The 17,815-nt window shown below is 42.9% G+C and overlaps 1 protein-coding gene across 2 annotated transcripts; it reads right to left on the reverse strand.

Moving 5' to 3' along the window:
* Positions 1–1,149: 1,149 nt before the first annotated feature.
* On the reverse strand, positions 1,150–16,389 carry ACCS (1-aminocyclopropane-1-carboxylate synthase homolog (inactive)). 2 transcript variants are annotated; one of them, XM_017813650.1, is made up of 15 exons: positions 15,711–16,389; positions 13,972–14,585; positions 12,407–12,466; positions 9,682–9,752; positions 9,069–9,138; positions 7,880–7,946; positions 7,330–7,427; positions 6,688–6,765; positions 5,564–5,664; positions 4,772–4,861; positions 3,732–3,777; positions 3,442–3,583; positions 2,696–2,838; positions 2,169–2,322; positions 1,150–1,961 (listed from the first exon to the last, which is right to left on the reverse strand). In XM_017813650.1, the coding sequence occupies exons 1-15, from the start codon at positions 16,345–16,347 to the stop codon at positions 1,663–1,665; spliced, it is 2,670 nt and encodes an 889-aa protein (XP_017669139.1). In that variant the 5' UTR covers positions 16,348–16,389; the 3' UTR covers positions 1,150–1,662. The 2 variants fall into 2 exon arrangements, with proteins under 2 accessions (XP_017669139.1, XP_017669147.1); XM_017813658.1 differs by having other exon boundaries at positions 1,151–1,961; positions 15,888–16,389.
* Between the last annotated feature and the right edge of the window lie 1,426 nt (positions 16,390–17,815).

Raw genomic sequence — 17,815 nt, forward strand, 5'->3', positions numbered from 1 at the left:
TTTGGTTTATAATGCAGACATATGCTTTTGTCGCTCTTGCCCATCTACCAAAACCTATGATGTCCAAGAACAAAACTAACAGAGCAATAAGGGTACAACTGTGAGCCAGCATTCCCTGACATCCTACCTCACAAAGTAACTATAAAATGGTTTTCTTAAAGATTGAAACAGAGACTAATCTGAATTTCCTGTTAATTCTCAATAACAACCTTCTTCTGAATGAGTTACAAATCTAAGCAAGATGCAAGACTTCATGGGACCGAGGATTTTTTTCATATTGGAGCTTGATCAGAAGAGTAGAAGATGGTTCTTCATTTGTGATCAGCAAATTTCAACTGTTTTGACAGCACAGAATTTAGCCAGAATTTTATCTTTCACCTCTCTAGCTCATTATATAAACAGATTCTATAATGCCACCAAGATGAAACTTGGTTGCTATTAGAACAAATTACAGGAGGGGAAAGGTGCACTTCCATTCCATCTTCACGGGCAATTTCCTTCAACTCTGGACTAATTTGTATGCAGAAGAAACAGTTTCAATTTCTTTAAGATACATCAAGTTTTACAGTACTAGAAATTAAAGAGTTTTGTATCTGTGAAAGAAGCTTTCCAACTGAAATACTCTATCACCAGCATACAGAAAAGTGTCTTAAAATGAGAAAGGAAGGAGTGGAGGTGGAAGAATACTGTTTAGTCAAAAAATTACCCTGCAAATTGACATACATAGATAAAAAATTGCCTTAATTATCCTGATAATGGTGGAATGTGCCACCTTGAAAATCTGTGGTAGGTGACAGAAGCAGGTGTACTTGTAGGAACACCTAACATTCTCTGCACTGTCCTGCCAATATACTTCACTGTTAACCGGACAGGATGGACTTCCAGGAATACGAAGGCTGTAGAAAGAACATTCAACTGCCTCTCTGTTCGCAGCTCTTTTGTGGACATTCTATCAAGAGGCCAACGGATGCTGTTTATTTACATGAATATAAAAAAGTAGAATAAAAATAAAAATGGGCATTTCACCAACCGAGGGTGTTGGATACTGTCTGATCTGAGGTTAGATCTGGTTTAAACTGAAAAAGAAAGTTTTACAGAGCTCTAGATGACCATGGTTCAAACAGCCTCACTCATGCAGATGAATCCATACACATGCTTATTTACCCTTAACTGGGGCTAAGTTCGGGCTGACACCAGGTTCTCTCTTCCCAAAACACCTCTTTGAGACAGCAGTCATCTTTTGTCCCCAAAATAGTCACATCCGATCATCATTTAGGAAAAGGGAAACTTTACACATTTTAACAATCTCAAGTCTCTGTCTTCTTAGAAAGTGTGAAGTAAGAAGAATAAAAAATAACACCACAGAACCTTATAAGAGAGTTAAGAGCATATTCATTAGAAATGAAATACAAAATACAATGATGCTGCAGGACAGGGAGCAGCAGACAAACAAGACCTCCCCATTCCCTACCCTCACCCCAATCCAAGGAATACACCTATATAGTACAAATTAGAGATCTCAAACAGAGGGAAGAGAAGGGGGTTTACAAAGTAATTTTCTTGCTATACAGAAAATATATTATTTGCTGGAAGTCACTCCTGAGCTGTAAGGGGCCCAGGGTCAGTCACTGCTCAGGAATAGCCCTGAAGAAACACGGACCGCTACTGCTTCCCCACCAGTTTGCTGAACACATCATAGATCTCTGGCTTTTCCTGTGCAAACTGCTCGGCTGTATTTTTCTGTAGCCAGTCAGAAGAACGCATCTGTTGCTGCAGGAGGCCAATGAGGTCACCAAGGTTGGAGCTGCTGGCGCAGGTAGGCTCCTGGTGGCGGGATACAAAAATGACTTCATCTGTGCTATCTGCTTTGCCATCCTGATCTGACTGACAGGGCTGCTCCTTCTCCTCTGCCAGTATCTCCTGCTCCCGCTCTTCCAAAACTTTGCGTATCCGTTGCATACCTGCAGTGGTATAAGGAGGAGAAAAACTAGTAGATTAATTTGAGCCACAAGTGCCCCCAGATCCATCAGATCCAGAAAAGGAGGATGGAGAAAGGAAAGACAAACAGAGAAGACAAGAGGATAGTAATAGACTTCGGATTAAGGAGAGAAGGGAACAGTGCTACAAAAATTCTGGTGAGAGAAAAAAGAGAAGAAAATATTACTTGCCTAACTGTAGCCGGTGGGTCTTGTCAGCAAAGATGATGCGGAACCATCCAGGTTCACTGCATTCAAAGGCTTTTCCGCAGGACAGGAGGACCTTATTATCCAGAAAACGCTTCCAGAGTAGCAATTCCTCCTCAAATGTGCCTGTCTTAAGGTACTAGAAGAGTCATCAGAAGGGTCAGATGTTAGTAACATATAGATTAGATCACTGAGATCCTCATGAATTTGTGATTCCCATGAGGTCTGCAAAGGCCAAGGGAGACACCTTTTACCTCTGAAGTACAGCAGTTGTGATATAAAGGAAGAAATGGGGAGGAAAGTAGCTTGAGAGTAGTAAGATTCCTGCAAGGAGGGAAGTTCACAGATAGACGAAAGGAAAAGAACAGACTGAAACACCTGACAGTCCTTTCCTCATTAGACAACAGATTCGTTAAAACAAAATGCTTATCACAATATTAACCTTTCCCCCAGACGCAGTTGCACTACCTGCCCTCATCCCAGGAGAAGCCTCATTTTCTAAGACTACCAACCTTTCGGAAATCAATCCAGACAAAGAAGCCTGCATTGCGGTTGAGAAAAGGAACCCCAAGTGTCTTCAGCTCATCTGTCACATACGTATGGGCAGCTTTTAGGCGGGCATGGTTGGCCCTCAGGTACACCTGGTTGATCCAGTCTGACCAGAAGGAGAAGATAAAGAAAAGAATTGCAAACTGAGAAAGTATTCTGATCTGTTCAAGTTTCCAAAACACTCCGTGTCTTTTTCCATTTCACCTTTTTTTCCCTTCACCTCCTTCTTTTGTTTTCTGTTTACTCAAATAGCAAAAAGACTAGAAAGGCAAAAAGGCAAGAACTACTTAGCAGTTTCATGTCTGTGCAGAAGAGTATCTTCTTGACCTTCCTAAGGAAGTTTCCCTACATTCATAGCTCTTAGTTGTTGTAGACTGTTAGCATTCCATCCTGGGTGGAGTTAGAAATCAACTTCCATTTCCCTTGTCCCACAAGGTGTGGTTCTACACAACACTGGCTATTTCTGTACAAATAGCTACCACACTTCTTCCAAGCTGCTCCTCTAATTCTGCTGATCAGAAGCTCTGCAGAAATGATCCTTTTATGTAGAGCTGGCAGCCTTGTGTTGCATGGGCAGTTTCAGGGTAACAGAAGACTGTCAGTTAAGCTGTACAAACAGGAGACTACTTAAGAAAGTGAGGGGAGGGGATCCTTCGGGTACCAAGACACACAGAATGGCAGAGGATTTTACATGGAGCTACTGACTCACCTCTGTCTTTAAGCAGCTGCGCAACCTTGTGCTGGATAGGTCCACAAACCCCATGGAAATAACACAAAGAAGCCACTGCGTTAGCAACGTCTTGGTTCTCTGTATATAAAGTACCAAAACGAATCCCAGAAACAGCAAAATCCTGGAGAAGATGCAGAGAGACTACTTTATTAAACAGGAAGGCTGGGATCCTATTACTACTACCTTGCTCTTTTCAGCCTGAGAACCTGAGGACCCCAGACCAACCCCACCAGTCACAAAGCCACATCACAATAGCAACCAGCACTCACCTTGGTTATTCCCCACATCACATGAGTCCGCTGTGGATCAGGCAATCTGTATGTAGAAGGATGCAGATGGGCAGTTAGTGTCATAGGTGCTGAAGCTTTTGGATCACCAGTGCAGCATTGCAGAAACAGAGAGGCAGCATTACACAGTGATAGATAGTGCACCAGGAACATTAGTCAAGTAGGGAAAATTCAAATGCAAATAACTTTAGAAGCTAGGAACTCCCTGGAAGTAGTTTTAGACAGAATTTTTAAATATTTCAGATATACAGATGCATATCAGTGCTACATTTTATACACAGATTTCCTGAACATATGAAGCTTGTACATATAATGCTAGAAATCAGGCCTGTGCCAATGCATATTCCAAGAATCAAAAGTCATTTTCTTTTACATCAAGCCTAGCAACACTGTGCTAACACCTAACAAAGAATATTTTATTTCCTTGCAACTGTGCACAAAAGGAAAGATAGCACCACTGGTAAAGACTAGAAATTTAACAAACAAACAAACAAAAAGCCCACCTCCACAACAACCCCTCCCACCATATTTTAAAAAGATTTGAAAAGTTTTTCATCTCATTAAAAAATACTTAATAAAAGCCTTTATCAAGTCTGTAATACCAGACTGTGATCTGTGACTACTCTATTAAAAAAAAGGAACTAAACAGCAAAAGAAAGTTTTTCCAGGCATCAACAGAAACGTGGTAAAGAGATTACGATGTTTAGGTAAGAAGAAAAGTCTCAGCATCTTCGACAAATGAAACATCTGTTTCTAGTTTTGGGGACTGCCACAACCAAATATTGAAGCACACCTTGAAAAGTGTACTACAACAGAAAGCTGTCGTTTTTTACTTGCTAGATTGCACACAAAATGCATTTGCCATTCAGAAATTACAAGAAAAAAAAAAAAAGAAAGAAATCAGTATAAGACGGATTCAGAATTTGCTTGCTCATGACTTAACTTCCAGTCACAAGTTCTCAGCAAGGCATCATGTTGAACTGTCACTGGAAGATGGCCAGGGAAGTAGGAGCTGATTTTACCTGTCCATGCTTAGGACACTGTGAAACGTGGCTGATTCATCAAAAACTGACAGCATGTAGATCTCATCTACTATCACATGCAATTCATGTCTGCAAAAGGACAAAATGGAGATTACTAAAGAAGGCTGCTTCACATTTAGAAGCAGGGGTAAATTCAGGCCTGCAAATACTTGCTTTAAATAAGGAAGAGGGGATGCCAAATTTTGCAAAGTAAAGCAGTTTTTCTTAATTCAGGTCTATTATATGTACATTGAAGTGATTTGAGGTACATCCACTTAACTGTCACCCACTGCAACCATATAACAAGACAAAAATCCGATAATTTTCAACACACTAGTGAAAATTAATTCCTGTATGTACTATCCATCTAGAAAAAGTTGTATTATCATCCACTCAGCATCTGACGGATTCAGAATCTCAGAGAGTATTATGATCCATGATGAAGCTGGGAACCCATATTCCTATACTCCTTTGTCTTAACAGATACAGAGAAATCAAAAAGAAAAGAACTCAGCTTTCTACCAGGGAAGTACAGCACTACAGTGTTTGCTAGGATTACTGAAAAATAAAACTTGCATTCCTTGATGCAAGTTGCTTTACCACCCCAGATGACTGCATGATCCATGTTCCCAGTGCTCCCCTCTCCTGTCTTAAGTCCACTACTGTGTGTGAAGAATAGACAGTTTGCCTGACTTGAGAAATATTCACAGCAATTCAGGGACATCAAGCAGCACACCAGGTTCTGGAAGCTCTATCTGACTCAGTATGCCTCAGCCTTCCAAACTGACATACCTTTTTGCAAATTCCAGGTAATCCCGTAGCTCTGACAAGGAGTAGATGTCCCCAAGGGGATTTTGGGGATTCAGAAGAATTAAGGCCCTTACAGTGACACCCTGCAGAGTACAAATAACACAGTATTAAGAGTCCCCATTATGGGATAAATTTTCAGTCCCTCTACTTGAGCAGTGAGCTTGACACAAGATTCCCCTTAAGCTTCCACCATAATTTTTCACCTCAAAGGTTAGATTTGTATGAGAAAACTTTTAGCCACAAATCAAGATTTTTTTTAAATAATTATATCGCCTGCGAAGTGAACTGAGGAAAATATTATAGAATGAATCTATGATTTTTAAAAGAGGGAGTTGCTACAATCACTGCCATCTGGTCAACCAATTAACGAGAAAGATGCTCTCACATGTTCTCAGCATGGGAGCACTTTCTCTGAGCTGTATCAGTAATTGGGAAGTAATAAATTACTGAAGTTTGCCCACGAATGTGGCAAGAAAGATGAGAATCTGAGTTATGTGGATGCAAAGTTACTCATTTAGAGCACACTTGGCTGGAGATCTCAGAGCCAGTAATGATCCAAAGATGCAGCTAAGCATTTATGGGACTTACGACAATGTCAAAACTTAGAGATTCACTCTTCAGAAAAGTGATATTCATCTGCATTTTGTCATCTAGATTTGTACCTCTCTCTCTTCTGCAAAAACTCTCAGCGTTCTTAGTGGATTCAATTGCGCTGCTGTGGCTGTATAGAGCAGTCAGTTTTGGGGTAACTCAGTTGGCCTGCCTTGAAGGTGAAACCCTGGGTAGTCCCAAATTTTAGTGCAAGCCCAAGTATTTTATTTTTTTTTTTTAGTGATATGGATGGGTTCCAGTGCTTTGTGAATGGTCTGGTACTCCTAGTTTATCCTTTCTGCTGCGACCAAAATTGGACAGACATGACACTGAGGGAGTCCCCCTAAGACTGCCCCCGAGTTTGCAAGCAGCCTAATCTCAGGAGGTCTACAAGGACAAACAGAAAGCCAGGTGATAGGTTTTGAAAGTGCTTTGATCTTTAGGCCACTTCTGGGACATCATGTCTCCAACATATTGTAGACTGAGGTAGTAATGTAAAGCTCAGCTAAACTCACCTCTGCCTGGGCATCCTGCAAAGCTTTTTCCAGTTTTTCCACTGTGAGCTGAAAAGGTCGAGTGTTTGTTCCAGTAATCTGAAAGACATAAAAGAGATAAAAAAGGCCAAGTTATTTCAATAGAGACTGCCCTCAGCCAATCCCTTGAAAAATCTTTCCTGAAAGAAAAAAAAAACAACAATAATGACCTAGCAACCGTCTTCTTATCCTTTCATACTACAGAGATAATAAATAAATAAATAGAATCAAAGAAATGGTCATCATAGGCTGGCCACAAACTGAATTCTCTGGCTATCTTTGAATAACTAAAACAATGCAAGATCTCCATCTGCTCTTCCAGCCTGGGACCATCTTTAGTAGGACAGACACACTTCTCTCTCCAAGGTTCAAAATGGTCATTTTTTTCCTTTCAAGGGCTGTTATTGGGAGTGAGATACAAGAAAAGGACAGAACTGGAATCCAGATTTGCAGTCTCAAATTACTTTCTTGCAAATTATGTGCCCAGTTTCCTAGTAATAAACTGGGAAAATGTCCGCTGGCTGCAATGTATCCTTGTTCTGAGAACGGCTTCCAGAGGTTCCCAAAGCTCATCACTTCCCAGTATCAATTTCACTACAGAAGCTGGTATTCCTCAGATCTTACCTTACTGTCTAAACAGACATACACCAGCTTGACATTACCATAGAGGAAGATACTCTGGGTAATACCACCATAAAAGGGAGTAGCAATCAGAACAGCTTCTGGAAAAGAGAAAACAAAAATGGTTATCAACAGGTCATAATCCTTCTCTCTCCTACTGTTCTTCAGCTAAACATGAAAGCTTTTTTACAACTGAGCCCTCTGGAACCACTGCAGTGTTACTGCCTTTGCCTTCATTTTATTTTTACATTAATTCTTTAATCTTCTGCAAGAACCCAGGTAAACATGAGTATAGCCCATGTTTAGTCTAGTAAACTAAAACATAGTGAAGGCAGACAGGGCAGACATCAAGTGTAAGTGCATGACATCTGCAGACCATAAAGATGAAGAATTTCACACCACAATCTTGCAGGAAACAAGAACTTTGAAGAAGGCAAATGGCAATTCCACTACTTCACTTCTGTCAAACAATATTTAAACGAAGTAACACAGTATTTTATTTCCCAGCAAAAACCCAAACCAAACCAAAAACATGTTCCAACCATCCACTTACCCCCTGGATCACAAAGGACTGTAGCTAATGCAGAAAATAAAGAGCCACAACCATTTAAAACAATCACCTAGAAAAGAAAGAGAGAAGATAGTGATAAATCTGTACATAGAAAGACAACACTATAATAATTCCTGACAATATCACCGAAATACATTTTCTCCCCAGTTGTCTAGTAGAATTTTTCTGCTGAAATCCCACTTCTACCAGAAATAACTTTAATCCTGTTTTTTGCTTCAGAGACACTTTGTTCTGATGCCATTATTGATTCTAACAAGCAATTTAGAAAAAGAATAGGGAAAAACTGGGGAGCAGTTCTGAACTGCTATGAAGGCAAACTACTTCTCAACAGCTAATATGCGATATCGTCTCCTTGTGGTAATAACAGTTCTGACCTCCTAACAAATTTGTGCAAAAGTAGAAATAGGTCTCGTACACGAGCAGGTTTGACTCCTGCTTCTGGAAGACAAAAGCTCACAGGTACCATGAGTTTCATTCCAAGTAGCAGGAAGAATCAGGTGCCTTGGAGAGGTAGTGATCGGCGAACTGACCAGCAGTAACTTCAGTTCACGAGAAGAATGGGATTCTGCTGAATCACTGCAGCCAGAAAAGCAGTGGCTGCACCAGTTCCTGTTGCCCTGAACGCTGTAGGGAGTCCCTGATCCCTACAGGTACCTGTATCTCTCCCAAGTCAGCAAGTTCTGCAGAGACTCAGGTCTTGATCCCTTCGTTACAACAACGCCATGAAGTTTGAAAAGGTCTATTTTACAGGCTAAAACTAAGTCTTGGTTCAATTACAAATCTTTGTCTTGAGGTATAAGAGCAGAATGGGATGAAATTAAACTCAACTGAAACAATGGGCACTCTTTGAGTGAGGAATACAGGCATAGTAGGACCCTGAGCTGAATAAGGAGATGAAAACATAAAGCCCCACTGAGAGTGCTGGCAGGAGACATTGGCACGCAAAAGAAAAGCATGAGGCAAATATACAGTAGACCTGAAATGTTTTGGCTGAAGTGTGCATCAAAAGCTACCAAAATGAAAGTGTGCATCAAAAGCTACTGAAATGAAGAATCACTCTCATTTACATGATAAAAGGCTGCATTCTTACCAAATCATTTGTTTAAAAAAACTGATTACCAACAAATGGCAATACATTAGAATATACAGCAATGAACACTGGGTTACTTACATTCTCTGCTTTAAGAGGTGCAGGGGCCTTGCAGTAATAGGTCAAAAATCGAGCCACTTCCTCACGTAAACTGAAAAATACACAAAAGCAAATATTGATTCAGCTTATTCTCCAAGAGGCTGGGCTTCCAAGACAGGTTCACATCTTAGGAAAATAAAGTCAGGGCATAGTAAAGTGTGATGGAAATGGTTAAAAAACAGGATAGACCCATGCAACAGACAGGATTTTTACACACAGCAGAGGTCACGGATAATGTTGATAATGTCAACAATGGTGCCGGCATTTCTCATGAGCTTTAATCATGCACAGAAGAGAAGGATTACTGTCCCCAAGCATTCACATTTCAAAGAACTGCCTGGAGTTACCCAATTTGTTAACGTATGCAGTGCTTTTAAAACTGTGTTTTATTTAGAAAACTTGCACTTTCTCTCCATAAAAGAGCTTTTGATTGGATTAGCTGGTAGGACAGCTAATTTACAGTTTTGCAAAGAAAAAGATGATTATATGACCTAGAAAATTTTTAACTAGCAAATGTAGCATAAGTGCTTTGTCTTCATCCACTCTGCTTATTAAACAAGTAGTCAAAAAGAGAAGCATTACAGAAAAGACTTACAACAGATGTCCCTTCCAGTCAGGATACTGAAGCAGTGAAGGTTCCATCAGATCCATATCAGTCTGTGTCAGCTGGAAGCAATGAGAAGAACCATTAAAAGCACATTCACTACTAAGGGAAACATGCATATAGATGGGATCCATGTACAGGCACACACCTGCATAGACACACACCCGTGCAACTTCAACAGTTGTAAAACTGGATTGGGAAAGCCAGTGACCATCAAAATTAATGGATGTAGGAGAACAAAGGACCAGCAAACTGATCAGTGATAACTTCAGGTTATATGAAGTATGGGCTTCTGCTAAGTTGTTGCAGCCAAAACTTCACTGCACAGAGACCTACAAAAAAGGATACAGGACAGGCAACACACATGATGCCCACAACAGAGATGCCTGCAGAAGACTTTCGCAGCAAATGAAGAAACCCCAAGAGTGTTTTGCCCAAGCTCTGAGGACAAGAGCTTTCAACTCGAAAGACAAGTCCCAGTTGTAAAAGTTCATGTCCAGACTGTTAGAAGGAGTTAGAAAGAAATTTGAATCACAGTCAGATACATATTTTATTTAATAAACTTTCAATATGTTAATTCTTCATTAATTTCTTTTTAATGAATAGCTTCCATTAATGTCTCAGTTCCAAGTTACTGCAGCTCCTTCAGTTCTATAATTCTGATCAGTTTTGGTAAGTGTTGAAGTATAATGTGAGCTTTCAAAAGACAGAAGAAAAATGAAATTATCTTCTTGATAATTCTTCCCCTGGGCAGGCAGTTTTTTCCTTATGAGGAGTTCATTTTGCTCTCAAAGACAGATTCACCTGAACTGTGGAGTCCATTTTAATGTTTATATTTAGATAAAGTATGTACACTGCTTTTACCTAAATATTTTCGAGGTTATAAATATCGGGGTTTCACATAATCCAGTTCTGTGAAGTTGCAAAGGAAAGCAAAGCATTGATACAGATAAAGAGAATAGGACATTTTAGATAAACAAAAAGGGAATAAACAAGTATCCTGTACAATGTACCTTCCAAATATTTAACAGCAACCAAATCTATGAGTTAATATTAAAAAAAAGTAAAGGCGGGGGGGACTCAAGTAGGTGATAGTGCAAGGGTGGAGGAAAATTCAACATGCAGCGTGAAAATTTCACACATGATAACAAAACCACAACATTTTGTATAGGTGTTCTAATATCTGGTGCAAAGCTCTGGAGTTTAAAGGCACTGTCCTTATCCCATGCAGAATTACAATCTGATATTGTAGGATTAAAGTTCCTTTATTGAGCTGTAGATGTTCTTGGAGCCGACACAGCACAGAACTGTGCCTCAGATCTCTCTCTTAAACTTATCTAGAGAATGCTACACAAAACATATCAGCAGACTTGGTGAAAAATGACTATGCAATAATAAGAGGAGAACTCTTAAAAAAAATGTGTTAAGGGCTAAGGAAACCAGATGGGCTAACTAAAAGGAAGACCATCTGAGATCTCACACACCACAAAATATTGTCTAATTTAAGGGTCAGAAGTTGAAGACAGAAATCGTATACATTATTCAGTGGCAAAGTTAAGTATTTATTGCCCCAAACAGCAAAAAATTATTTGCCTACAATCCCAGCTGGTGCTGCATTCAGTGAATCCATACTGTAACTCCAGGCTGCGATGACTGAGAAGCTGGCAACAGTATCTTTGTTCAACTTGTTGCCACAAGCTTAAACACTATAGCTGAAGTCTCAACTCATTTTCATAGAAAGGCTAATTAGGATGTAGCTGACTACTGTCTGGCTCTGCACTACTTACTGCAGGCTTGGTGTTAGTTTAAAGGGGAAAGGATAGCGAAGGAAAGACGGTACCACCTATGCAGCCTAGAAGGCACCATTTTCGTTCAGGCAGCAGCTCCGCCTTACCTGTTCTTTTAGCTGGAAGGCGGAGTGGTGGGGTAGCATCCCCCACCCCGAGTCAATGGAGTGGCAGGCAGAAATAAAACAAGGAACATTTTGAAGGTGGGAACTGGTGGAATGGGAGCAACCATGAACTTCAAAATGTAGAGACTGAGCATCCAACCCTGAGTCACCTTCCCACCCCACAGACAACTGCTGGCAAGAGAAAGTACCACCTGCCCACCTCGAAGGCTGCCACCTGGGCAGTGATTTTAATGAAAATCTAGAAACATTCCTCTACAATTCCTTCGTTTTGGCTTTTTCTACTTTTTCAGTTGTGCTGCGTGTTTCATTCCTCTGCCTGGTGGAACTGAACAAAGTGAGCAGGTAGCAGCTGACCCAGTCTGATTTTGAGGGATTTCACTGCTGCCACCCTTGCACATTTCAGGTGAGTTCAGAACCATTTATCCAAATTGTGTGACCTCATAATGGACAGATGTGAAGATCCTTGAAATTAAATAGAGTTCAAAACTAATTTCAAAGCATCTGTATTAAATCATCAACTGTCAGCAGAGGAAAATAAAATGAATCTTATTTTCATTTCGTTTTCTGAACCAAGTACATCCCCAAAGGGAAACCCATCATAAAGAGGAAGAGAAAAACACCCATGTTTTTATCCTCCTGGAAAAATAACATAATGGATTCAAAAGTGTCTTCCAACAAATAGGAAATTCACAATGAAAAACTCTACCAGACAAGCCTGAGCAACAGCAGTAACTCTAGGAAAGTGCAAGCATTGAGGAGGAACTATAGAGCAAATTCAGTGTTTCTTTTTGGAATAGAACTTACCCGCTTAGACATCAGGTCAAAGCAGAGTTTATTCTCACTGGTGCCAAAGTTTATTATACCCTAGAAAGAAAAACAGTGTATTGTTTATAGACACATAAAATCTGCAGACATCACCTTAGCTATCACTTCACTAAATTTCTTCCAAAAAGCTTACCAAGGAAAAATCAAAACACAGTTCACATAAACTTCACCATATATAACTCGAGACACGCATCTATGTGTGTGTGTTTCCATATATATCCCAAGTACTCAGCTTCTGAGCTAATAAACAGTCTGTAAATGAATATGTACTAATGGTTTATACTTCTTTACAAAATATGTTTAACTTAATCTTGAATTCACTTACTGGTATATGTAACTAAAAAAAGAAACCCTAAAACAACTTTGAAAAAAAAATGGGGTTTACCCTTCTGCAGCTGTTTTAAACAATGTTTTGGACACGTTTCTTTACCTAAAAGCATTTGTGTATCAGACCTTACCATTCCACACCACTGATTTGCTTAGAAACCACATAAACATGTAGTCATGAAAAGTGGTTATAACACTGAATTTTCCCCTCTGGAGAGATGGCCCTACAGTTCCATGTACGATTTGGCCATATATAGCATAGCATTAGCTCCTGAAGAGTTCAAATCTACTAGCACATTTTCATTACTGAAAGAGGTTGGGTGAATAAATTTTAAAAATGTGAAAGAAAATCTAAGTAACTGTATGCTTCTAATGTTATTAAAGTACAAATCCAACTTCAAGTATTTGTTTAAAAAGCTGCTTTCTACATAGACAACAGTTGGTAGAAGTGGCAGCTTGTGCCTCATAAAACACCTTGTAACAAAAACTTGCCCACATTTTTCTAGCTTAAAAATCTAGTTTTCACCTCCCAACACAGGGTGACTAAGTCAGGACTAATAATAAAATATTTTTAAAGTTTCAAGCAGTTCAGTATCTGAATGAAGGATCTATTTTAAAGTAATCCACATATAAATCATTATTTATATTTAGTATACTTGTTACTCAGCAATAATTTGCCATGAAGTATTAACACACAGCCTTTGTGCCACAAGAGGGCTATGATGAGCTACTTAAAACTGAACAGCTAAGCATAAGCAGGTAGAAAAAGTGCCGAGTGTTATTAAAAGTAATTAAAATAAAAAGTCTACTACTTAGTAGTTGTATCTCCTGCACCTATCACCTGCAATAATCAGATATAATCAGATAATCAGAGATGGTGTTCATTGGGTAATAGAGGTGATGAAGTGCAAGGAGGAACATGAGCTCTGTTCCTATAGATTTCTTACATCTTTTAAGGTCTACCACTGGTATTATTACCCCAATAGGGAAATCAGAGTGTGCAAACCTGAGCTGAACACAGCATTCATCTTTGATATCTAGATGATCTGCAAAACTATTTCTAATTTTTTTTCCTCAAACAAACAGTTTGATCCGCCTTGTATTAGAAACATCAAAAAAAACCCCCACACTTCTGGCATATCTGTCAGCAAACCTCTAAGAAAGTGGTTTTTTTCCTAGCAATAAAGCCAGGAAAACACTTTGAGCTTTTCACTCACATTGGGGTTCTTGTCTTCATCATATTTGTCAGCATGATAAGCTTTGTACCCTTCCTCAGTGGAGCCCTGAAACATGTTGGCAAAGTTGCCACGAGCAGAGAGATAGGGGCTTCTCTGGAAGCCGTTGGGGTTACAGAAGCCATGCATGTCAACCCTCCTCTTGGTAAGTGGACGAAACCTCATCTCTTGCAGATTGCCCCCTCCTCCTCCCATTCCCTCCATTTCGGACAATGCCTGGCTGAAGTCCAAGCTCCGAGGCATGGCAACAGAGGAGGAGGAGCTGCTATGGCTCTGCTTTAGGATGCTGAGCATTTGAGCAAAGACATTGAACATGCGAAACTCATGCTCCCGCTCCAGTTCAAACCGTCGCTGCTCCAGTTGCATTCGACGCTCCTCAACATCCAAATCTCGCTGAAATCGGCGTTCCTCCATCTGCAAAAAGCGCTCTTCCATGGCCCGCTGAGATGTCAGAGTCTTCAACAAGAGATCATCAAGTGGATCCCTCATACGTTGGCCTTTCCGCTTTTTTCTCAGTCGATGCAAGGCAGAGAAGCCAGGTCTGGGAACAACATTCTGAATCCGTGATGAGTTTGCCATATTGGGCTCACTGAAACCTGTGAATACATAAAAGCAAGGAAGAAAAAGTAAATGCGCAGCAAACAAAGTGGTATGGACATGCTTTGCTGCCTTTCCCTGCCTGTCCTTGGAATGCCTTTTGATCTACTACGGGGTTTACAGAAAAAAAACAAAGTAAAACCTGTCAGGTACATCTTGAGGTTTGCAAATTTTTTTGAAGTTTGTTTTTTAACAGCACACGTTGGGCATACCACTATGGTGCCAGCCCCAGCCCCATACTCGGCCTCCGTATTAACCTGAATGATCGATCACCAGTTGCCTCCACTGGACTAACTATGAAATCACCACAGAGAAGAGAACATAGCATTTCTTCCCGATCTCAGACATTAATCTCACACTGATTATCATCCCTCTTCTCCAACATGTCATGCTCTTCCATCAGCCTATTCTAGACTGGTTTGAAATCCCCAGGATTTCCAGACTGTACCCTTCCTGACAGCTAAGCAATGGCCAACTCTACTGTCAGTGCACGAGTCTAATCTCCTATAAACAAATATGCTGTTTCTGCCCGTGACTTCTTTACAAGTCCCACTAAATAGATTAGAAAGCCAGACAATTTATTCCCAAGTATTCTTCATTGTTGAATATCCTAAAATATTAGATCTGGAATACATTTTAGAAGAATGCAAGGGAAGTTTCACCTGCAGGTTTATAACGCAACCATGGCAGAAGAGGGTCTCCTGATACAATTCAGCATGAGGACTGCAGACAGCCCTGGTTATGTTCAAATTATACCAAAAAGCATGCAATTGGGTTTTTTTTTCAGTAAGGTAAGCACTGTCAGCACTATATGCAGAAATCCAGCACAAACGCCTAGCCCAGCTTATGGCTGACATTCCAGCCCTTTGGATTTCATACACAGTATTTAGCCTAGCTCAGTAATTCTAGACTTTATTTACCTGCAGCAAGATACATTTTAGGAATGGCCAGAAGACTATGAATGCAGATACCAGCCTTCTACTTTAAAGCTTTTTGGGATGTGGAAAAACAAGGATCCGAATGTCAGTGTGACAACCAGGTGTCTACCTCTGCACCAGGAAAAAAATCTCTTTCTGGGAAAATGGGCAGAAACCTTATGCTGGAATGTAAAAGGCTATCCCTACCTGAAGGTGAAACATTGGTTTCAATGGGAATCTCCACCCTGGAGATGGGAGAGTCGTTTTGGGCCCTCTCCAAGAAGGCTCTCTCCATCTCCTGTTCTTCAGGGGAGCCCTGCTGGTAAGACATGGCTTGTGGGGGCTCTGGGGTCAAGCTGTGGTCATCAGAGTTCACCTCCTCACATTTGATTTCCATCAGTTCAGGGTGCTGGGAGTGTCCAAAGGGCAGGGCAGAGGAGGCGAACTGGTGGTGGTAGCTCTCCACCATGCTGCCCTGCAACACCTGCTGAGCCATCATGCTGCTGCTCAGGGACCCATAGGCCAGGGCTGGTCGGCTGGTCAGCACCCGGTCCATCACCTCGTAGAACTTCCACGTCCGCCCGCCCCGCGGGGCCTTGCTATTGTCCTTGATCCGCCGGTACTCCAGCTTCATCTTCTTGATCTTCTCCCGGCACTGGTCGCCCGTCCGGTGGATGCCCTTCTCCCGCAGCACCTCGGCGATGCGGTTGAAGACGTGCTGGTTGCGCAAGCAGCTCTCCAACTCTATCTGCACCGACTCATCGGCCCAGAGCTGCAGCAGCTCCACCACCTCGGGGTCCGACCAGTTACTGCCGCGCTCGTACTTCTTCCCCCGAAAATCCATCGCTGCCGGGGGCCCGCCCGCCGTTCGCCCCGGGCTGCGCACCTGCCCCTGCCCCGCCGGGAGGGGCTCTCGCACCTCGGCCCTCGAGGGCGCCGGGGGGCCCGGCCTCCCCCAGCCCCTACCGGGCTGCAGGGATGCGGGCACGGCTTGGCACGGCTCGGCTCGACACGGCTCGGCTCAGCCCATCCGCTGGAGCCAGGCGGAGCGAGCTAGCGGGGAGCCGGGCCGGCATGTTCACATCCGGGGTGACGCACATGCGTGCAGCCTTATTCCGGGATAACTTTATCCCGTGCCAGGCACTTGTCGCGCTCCCGGGGTCGGGCCGGGCTCCGAGCGGCGCCGTGGGGTCCCTCCGTCCCTGCCTCCTTCCTTTCTTCCCTGCCTCTCTCCCCCCTTTCTCCCTGCTCCCGGCGCGGCCCGGCGGGAGGCAGCACCGTGCTGTGCCGGGCCGGGCCGGGCCGTGCCGCACCCCCCGTGCCGGGCCGTGCCGAGCCACAGCGCGCCACGGCCGCCCCGCCCCGGCCCCGCCCCGGCCCGCCCCGCCCGGCGCTGCCAGGCACGGCCCGGCACGGCTTCGCCCGTGTCACCCCAGCCCCGGCGAGGCGGAGCCCTGGGAAGCGGGGCCGACGGGCACGGCCCCTCCAGCCTCGAATGCCGATCCCGGTCCCACCGGGCCCGGGTCACTGGCGGCGGGGTTGGGGGGCGCGGGCCCGGCCGGCGAGAGCTGCGGGGGTGCGGGGGCAGCCCCTGCCCGCGGCTGTGCCCGCTGCCCGCCCGGGCACTCGGGCAGGGCTCGGGGACAGGCAAGGGGACGGGTCACTGCCTGCGACCCCTGGACACTAGTGAAGGACTTGTGCTTCCAGGCTGGCCGTCCGGAGGGACCAGGCACTACACCAGTTCGCTCCTGTGTTTACACCCCACGGTCAGTCAGCTGCTGGTTTCCAATCTTTCCGAGTACCCCCCGTCCTCGGACTGCCGAGAGCGAATGCAGGATTTCTTACTTTCCCTCTACACCACCAGCTCAAATTCCCTGCAGGGATCTATAATTGCGGAACTCGACTTCACAGAGCTGTCTTGCTGCATCAGCCATGAAGATGCCTCAAGCCACACTGCAGGACAGAGCTAGCAGCACCGCGGCCCATCGGTTTGGAAATTTCAGTCCAGACTCGAGCCTGGCAGGATAAGGAATGAGCTCTAAGGCAGCAAATGCAAACATAAAAACAATAATTTATGAGAAGACCAGAATGAAACCCAGTGTATCCATATCCTGTGTCACCTGTGGCCAATGTATAGGTGGTGAAGCACATACAAAGTTCTCAATTTTCCATTTAGATCAAAAGATCTACTTCATTGCAGCACTGTAGGTTTTTTATCCCACTCTTATTAACTTCACTCTGGATTTTAATAAATCATTCACAGCCACTATTATTCCATTTCTCAGTCTGTGAAATGGAAACAAAGATCTTGA

The sequence above is a fragment of the Lepidothrix coronata genome, unplaced genomic scaffold, assembly GCF_001604755.1.
Source record: "Lepidothrix coronata isolate B3197 unplaced genomic scaffold, Lepidothrix_coronata-1.0 Scaffold1, whole genome shotgun sequence".
Taxonomy (NCBI): Eukaryota; Metazoa; Chordata; class Aves; order Passeriformes; family Pipridae; genus Lepidothrix; species Lepidothrix coronata.

Bases quoted from the DNA above. Each gene is read 5' to 3' on its own strand.
- ACCS (XM_017813650.1), bottom strand. From the start codon at position 16,347: ATGGATTTTCGGGGGAAGAAGTACGAGCGCGGCAGTAACTGGTCGGAC. The intron at 7,947-9,068 runs GTAAGTAACCCA...TTTCTTTTCTAG, and splicing joins CACCTCTTAAAGCAGAGAAT to GTGATTGTTTTAAATGGTTG. The intron at 3,584-3,731 runs GTGAGTGCTGGT...CATCTTCTCCAG, and splicing joins TGATGTGGGGAATAACCAAG to GATTTTGCTGTTTCTGGGAT.